Consider the following 7,574-nt stretch of genomic DNA (forward strand, 5'->3'; position numbering starts at 1 on the left):
TCTCTCTCACACACACATACACGCACACACACTCTCTCTCCCTCAATCACACATACACACATACACACACACACACACACACACACACACACACACACACACACTGATACACTCACACTTTACCATGAGAACCACGTCATCAGCCAGCAACATGGCCGTCCAGTCCTGACGTCATGTAAAACACTCCCCTACGCCAACGCCCCAGATTCCCCTATCGCCACTCGTAATTGATATTTCTTGTTCCCCCCGAGCCAACCCACCCCTATCAACTTCCCCTAACAGTCAATCAACAAAACGTCTGCATATATTTTTACCTCACGAACAATAAAATATACAACCGTCATACCGAGCAGGGGAGTTCGCGCACTAGAAAATAGAACGCATGAGACACAGCTCTCGTCACAAAGACATCATTTTGTATCGTCGCACTCAGAATATTGCCATGTTGTTCTTTTGAGAAGGTATTCTGTGCTCGTGTCCTTTTTGTCTGGCGTATTTCTGGGATAGCCTCGGTAATTACAACGAACCGTGCTTGCATTTTCTGCAAACAATAAATGCCCTTCTCGTGGTCTTGTTATTTTCGTGTTCCTTCTCTCTTGTAACAGACTGGTTCATTGGCTACAAGAGAGGATGTGTGATTTGCGATGACATTTTGACTCGTACATTCATGCTGCTGATGGGCTTCTAAGAACGCTTGAGTTGGGAGACAAGTGACAAATGTTTTATACTGTCTGTGTGTTATCACTCTCATGAATTCCCCGGGAACTGACTTAATGAGCTTGTTTTTCCGCCGAAAGAGTTGTAAAGCAAGAAAGAAAAATGACAAAAGCGAAGAAGACATAGCAAGATAAACATACACAAAAGAAGAAAAACGAGGGAAAGAGCTCATATCATATACGATAAGTATATTGCAATGAGAGAAAGAAAGGCTTTGAAAATTGAGGAAACGGATAGGGGTTATACGAAAGAGGCACAGAGAGATACTGGATAAGAGGGGAAAAAAGGGAAACGAGAGGGAGAGAGCGAGACGGAGAGAGCGAGACGGAGAGAGCGAGCGAGACAGAGACAGAGCGAGACAGACAGAGAGAGAGAGAGAGAATGAGAGAGAGAGAGAGAGAGAGAGAGAGAGAGAGAGAGAGAAAGAGAGAGACAGAGAGAGAGAAAGAGACAGATGCGAGAGAGTAAAGCAGTGAAATGTATGGCATTGCTCAACTGCTCATTGCAATGTAACAAAGACCAACATGAATCTGCCAGGCTGTATTCTATGCAATATCACGACGTATCACCTATTTCTCTAAGTCAGTAGTTTCTTGGGGGGGGGGGGGATCTTTAAATGTTATACCAGTAACCGTAGTAACCCTTACCTGAGTCTTTTCCAAGAGGGAGACAAACTCATCAATCTGCGCATGCGTGATTCTGTCCACGATCTTTCGCTTGTCTCTGATGAGCTCCACGATCATCTGAGCAACATTGAGACCAATGCCACCCTGAAGCATTGCGTTTGGAAGACAACCGAGTTGGAAGAAGAAAGAAAACGGTTTTCGTGAATACTACACATTTTTGTTTTGTTTGGGGAGGCGCAGTGGTTGGGGGGGGGGGAGGGGGGAGTTGGTGGGTGGGTGGGTAATACATATCATTCTATTGTATATCATCAGCGCCATCCTCCATAATTGCCCAAACCAATTTCTGGGGGTTTACATAGAAAGCCGTTATTCAAATGAGGACAACTAGAGCCATTCTAACTATAATAGAGTATCAGATACCCATCCAATATTTCAATTGAATTGAAAAACAACGAGGGTCATGGTCACGATTCATATTTAGGTAGGCGCTCTCTTTTTATTTAATTTTCTCAAAACATAATGACTTGGGTGATTGTAGATGACGCTGACGTTATGATCATTTATGTAAGAATATATAACACCCGCATTATCTATATACAATATGTTGATGTATGTATATACGTTAGAATAAATAATATGTATGTGTATTCAATTCATTTATTTGATAAAGGTATACACGAAATAGATAGATAGATAGATAGATAGATAGATAGATAGATAGATAGATAGATAGATATGCCAAAAATTAAATTGAAAGAAAATACAATTCAGTACGGTATCTGATTCTGATTAATCTTCCATTCTTTCCCCAAGCCTACCTTCTGCGTAAACTGTGTTTGGAAGAAGTCAATGTACTTGGCGAAGTAGAGGGCGTTCTTGCGTGAACGACCTATCATGTACGTGTACAGGGCGTCGTAGGCTTCCTTGAACACCGAGGTCAGGTTGACCTCGTCGTGCTGACCGTCTAGTGGACACTGCAGTATCTTGACCAGTAGGTCGATCACCTGAGGAAATGTAAAAAAAAAAAAAAAGTAGGTCTTTTTACGTCTCCACTGACACAAGTTAGATCGTTTAGAAGGTAGGTTACGACTGTTTATGTTCCTCTGGCATACAGATTTTTGGGAATTACTATAGAAAAAAAGTTGTCGTGGAACAAACAAGTTGACAGTATTACAAAGTAAGTAAAGTTGTTCCTGCATCCGATCGGGAGATTGGGGATTGCCTTGTTAGTGAGACAACTTACTGAGTCTTCGGCATGTTGTGGTAGGGTGGCCTGTTCCTTTCTACACCGCCTCTACTTCCCCAACACGAAGTCAGGTACCCATTACTGCTGGGTGGGCAAGAGGGGGTGAAAAACGTCAGTGTCCGAACCGAGGCTCAAACCCGGACTTTCCGCATCGGAGACGAGCGCACTAACCGCTCCACCACCGCACCCTCGACAGTATGATAACATTTCGGAATCTTATTCTCAGGCGGTAACATCTCTAAACAACAGCATTTGCTTTTTTCACAGTGTTATATGGAAAGCAGACAAGGACATTAGCTGTTCACTTTTCTCTTTCACTTAGCTTTACAACATCAATATTGTCAAAGCAGCATAGAAGATCAGTGTTGACACGAAACATCCATTACAATATCAGACGTATGTTAGAAGTAAACGTTTTATTTTTGTTTAAAGGAAACTCCAACAGGTGGAATACGTGATAGCTGTACGCTTTAGGCATTCATTGGGAATTTATTTAATCTGCTACGCTCATCTGGGGTCTTTATTCTCAATTGAGCCACATTTGGGTGTCAGAGTGTGTTATTCATGGTCTGCTTACGTTGAGCCAAGGTTCAGTATGTGCCTAACATTGCTTTCTCCCAACTGTCTTCTCCCATCCCTTCTCTTCGAAGTGAAAGCAGTTTATTCCCTAAAATTCCAGACTGAACTACTACCCCCCTCCCCCCTAAAAAAACCGACCGACCCTAAAGCTAGCCCCTCCCCCCTTTCCTTTCCATCTCCGACCCCTAGAAATGATGTTTGAGTTTAAAGTCTCAGCTAAATGAAAACGTAGATGAACCTTTAAGAATGCTGGGGAGAGGTGGGGTGGCGGTGCGGATCAATCCTCTAAAAAAATAAAAGAAATATTTCTACAATATAAAAGTTTAGTTACTACGGCAGCTACAGTTTCAGTTGCCACTTTCAAATTGTTACATTTTCCATCAGAAAAGTCATCAACATAATCACTATCTTTATCAAGACCACGAACAAACATAATTTCCCCTTTTCCCTGTCACGGGCAAGCCCCATGGTATCATTCCATGTCTTCCTACTTTTCTATTCACCTGCCTTTATCCACTGTTCTTTCATTGGTTCTGCTGATGTAGAAGCTCATCTGTCTCTCAAGTTATTAGCAAATAAAAAAGTACAAGCATGGAAATGATCAAAGAACTTGGAACAAACTGCAAGCTTGGTACTGCTTACCCGTAAGTTTCTCATCAGCTTCTGTCTGTTCTTGTTTGTGACGTTGTTGACGTACATGAACTTTCTCAGTTCTTCCATAGCCTGGAAAGGATAAAACCAGTGAACTTTACAATCCAATAGCTTTAATACAGAAAGTAATGTAAATTGTTGGCTAGCCGCTCAAATGTAATAAGCTCTAAATTTAGGGAGTTAGAAATTATAATTGACAGTATTTATATAGCGCAAAATTTCTGCTCATCAGCAAGCTCTATGCTCTTTACAACCTACATTATTTAGATACATACAGCTCCATAACGTGTGGTATCGGATGCATGTTGTCGTCAAATATAATTTTTAAAAATAAATTCGAATTTTAAATGTTTAAAGAAACTTTAAAGGGTATAAGCGGCGGATAAAAGTAAAAGTAGAGTTTTTAAAAACTTTAAAAAGGTACATATTGTAGGTACAATTTTTTATAAGAATTGAACCTTTTCTTTTCTCTCCTGAAAAAATATTGCTTTCTGGGCTTAGAGCAATTGTACAGACAAGTGGAAAGAATACATTTGACGGTATGTGTCGGTCTATATGTGTATATTTAAGGTGTCGAAAGTTAATTTTGTGGTGTGTGTCTGTGTGGGTGAGTGTGTGTACGTGTGTGTGTATGTGTGCGTATGTGTGTGTATGTGTGTGTGTGTTTGTGTGTGTGTGTTTGTGTGTGTTTCTGTAACTTTGTGTGTGTGTGTGTGTGTGTGAGTGTGTGTGTGTGTGAGTGTGTGTGTACCTGCGTACGTGCCCGTGTGTGTGTGTATGTGTGTGTGTGTGTGTGTGTGTGTGTGTTTGTGTGTGAGTGTGACAGCATGTGTATGTGAAAGAGAGAAGTACATACAACGGATCGAAAAAGATATAATAAAAAAACAGAGAAAATAAAAGAAACAGCAAAACGTGAAAGAGAGAGGCAGGGGGAAAGAGAGAGAGATAGAGAGAGAGAGAGAGAAAGAGAGAGAGAGAGAGAGACAGAGAGAGAGAGGAGAGTGAGGGGCATGGAAAGAAGAGAGAAAGAGAGAGGTTCGCAGGTTAGACATATAGACAAATTTAGATCAAAACAGTTTCACTCCAACAAATCTTTTACAAATAATCAGAACTCATAATACAGACAGCTCATCTCCGTTGTGCAATTACCACCGTAAATCTTTATCCCCGAGAAATACTCAGAAGAGAGCAAACATTGAACCTTCTCTTTGTAATGGACATGGGCTTCGGGGCAAATAATCCAACTGCCTCTCTGAAGCGTATCTGAAAAATTACCTCATGCAGACTTTATATACATCTCTCTTTTATTCTGAGAAAAGCGAGTTTGCCGAACATCAAAGACATATCTCTTTATGGTCACAAAGGAGAGCTTGAGATATTACTCACCGTCAAGGTTAAATGAGTCTTTTTAGCGTTCAGCAGAGAACTCTCGCTCCTCTGTGGAAAAAAAAAAGCACACACAAAACTTCCTGATAATGTTATTCTGCAAACTCGGGGATTTATTTGGAGAATGATGAATGGGATTTAGCATAATTGATTCTGTCATACAAAAAAGGTAAATGTCCACGAGGCAACACAACAATCATCAGCTGCACTAATGAAGGTCATTCATCATTGCAGGATTCCATTTGGAAATATGCTAACCCATGGCCTCCTGTCGCGCCTCAGACATCATTAACAGGTCAAGAAGAAAAGTATTTTAGACACTTCAAAGGGAGAGTTGAAAGGTTCCTTTTATCTCTGTTCTAAAATAACTCTACTCTCAAATTAACTCAAGAGGTTTACAAAAATGAAGCAGTGGACACACCACTAGCCCAGTTGGTATCATGCTGGACTAGGGAGCATAATAATATGGCCATGATTCAAATAACCTATGGGGCGTTCTGAACTGGGGCTGTTTTGGGGAATTTTTAAGTCTTTCCGCCCACGTGGCTCGGAGATGGACGTTAGATTCGGAGGCGACGCGTCTTAGATAACCTTACAGCGCTGAAACGGACGTTAAATCTCTACAGTGACCATTGAACAATGACCAATGAACTCACTAGTATTTCGAAATAACAAAATTAAGTTTGTACCGGTTATTTAATATTTGGCCCTCTTTATTGAGCACAACAGAAGACTCTAAAGTGTTAATCTTTATCCTGTATCCCGTATATATCAGGCAGGATGCCACTTTTTACAAAGTAAAAAAAAAAAAGAGAAGAGATTTAGAAAGTGTAAAACTTACATCTCTGATGAGGTTCAGAAGGAAGGGCACCATTCCAGCCACGTAGTTGAAGTCGTCCACATAGTGTTTCTCCACATACTGGATGGTGAAGGCGTCGTCGTACATGCTCTCTCCACTTGCCGACACCTGGAGAAGGACAAGAGGCGACATTTCCGTCGGAAAGCTGTTCAAATGTACTAAACCTAGAATGCACAACGAAGTAAGAGAGAAACCCCCCCCCCCCCAACTTGTTTACTTCTTTTAACAAGTGTTTCGACATTATGTATCTGTTCTTACTTTTCTCAGCATTTAAAATTTGAATTTGGACAGAATATATTTTTTAACACATTATGGAATCGTGACCGAATATTATTCAAGATTTCAGACTTTGTACATCTGAATATCTGGATTTTGCTTTGGTTTTTTATTTTGTTTTTGCTTGCACGCCCCCATTTGACCCATACTTGCGTTATATCGAAGAAGGGAAATGTTTTGCAACAGATTGTAGACTAAACAAATGAATGAATGGATGGATGAATGAATGATTGAATGAATGAATGAATGAATGAATGAATGAATGAATGAATGAATGAATGATGAATGAATGAAATATTCTTTATTTAACAAAGGCGAGAAAGTTCACTTGGTTATGGTCATGGGTTGAAAGCAATTAGTTAACTAAAGTAAGTATAACTTAAATAATGTGTGGATGTGACAACGATTCCAGGTTGTAATGTTTATCACTTGCGAAATATATACAGGTCATTTAAAAAGAGTGGACATCTGGGCCAAAGGGTATGCGCACCATGAGAGGAAGGAAGGAAGCAGAGAGAAAAAAGGCGGGGAAAAGTTTTCAAAGTGAATACTACATCGGACACTGACTCTGTATTTATTATCCCGAACTCCCTCTCCCCAGGGCAGTGCTACTGACTGAAGTGTCTTTAGGCCATTCCCAAAGGGGGGATATTAACATGTTCTTATGCATAGTGGAATTGTAAATGGGCTGATTTATCTATGTCATGCTCATACTGTGGCGGAACAACAAAGGAGGAACTGCAGCTTTTTCTTTCTTCATCCTTACTATAGTCATGTTTCCTCTACTTCTTTTGTTGTCGGTCACTCTCTTGTGAACTGATATTTCCGGGGTGCCTTAATAGTCGAAGCAGACTTTGTTCTGTTGAGGCTAGAGAGGTGAGCAGAGTAAGCCTGATTCCCCGTTTGGACTTCTCTATTGACACCCACCCCTTGGCTCTCATATGACCTTATACAGTTGCGAGATCCGTAAAACCTTACTAAAACAAAGCTTTTATCCCGAACTCAAGATGTTGCTTCAAATTTGGGGAACAGAAGCAGAATCTATTAAACAAAACGACACGCCATGTTCAACTATCCGTTTCGCTTGTTGTAATTTTCGGTTATGTTTGCTTCGTGATTTGAAATAGATGTACCGGTGCAACTCTTGTTGCCGTGCTGTAGCAATCCAGCAGTCAAAGACATAATTCCTTCAGATGGGAAAATCATGTCTTACCATGTTGTTAACTTTATATAT

General features: G+C 40.5%; 1 protein-coding gene across 1 annotated transcript in view; it reads right to left on the reverse strand.

Annotated features, from left to right (window-relative positions):
* The window catches only part of LOC101856168 (inositol 1,4,5-trisphosphate receptor type 1), a gene marked incomplete in the record, with an annotated part of 208,126 nt that overhangs the window by 102,335 nt on the left and 98,217 nt on the right, over positions 1-7,574 (reverse strand). Inside the window, 5 exon segments of the mRNA XM_035968813.1 lie at positions 1,365-1,487; positions 2,162-2,347; positions 3,811-3,891; positions 5,206-5,256; positions 6,047-6,172. Of these exon segments, the coding sequence (XP_035824706.1) occupies positions 1,365-1,487; positions 2,162-2,347; positions 3,811-3,891; positions 5,206-5,256; positions 6,047-6,172 (567 nt within the window).

This window comes from Aplysia californica, unplaced genomic scaffold, assembly GCF_000002075.1.
Source record: "Aplysia californica isolate F4 #8 unplaced genomic scaffold, AplCal3.0 scaffold00086, whole genome shotgun sequence".
NCBI classification, from domain to species: domain Eukaryota; kingdom Metazoa; phylum Mollusca; class Gastropoda; order Aplysiida; family Aplysiidae; genus Aplysia; species Aplysia californica.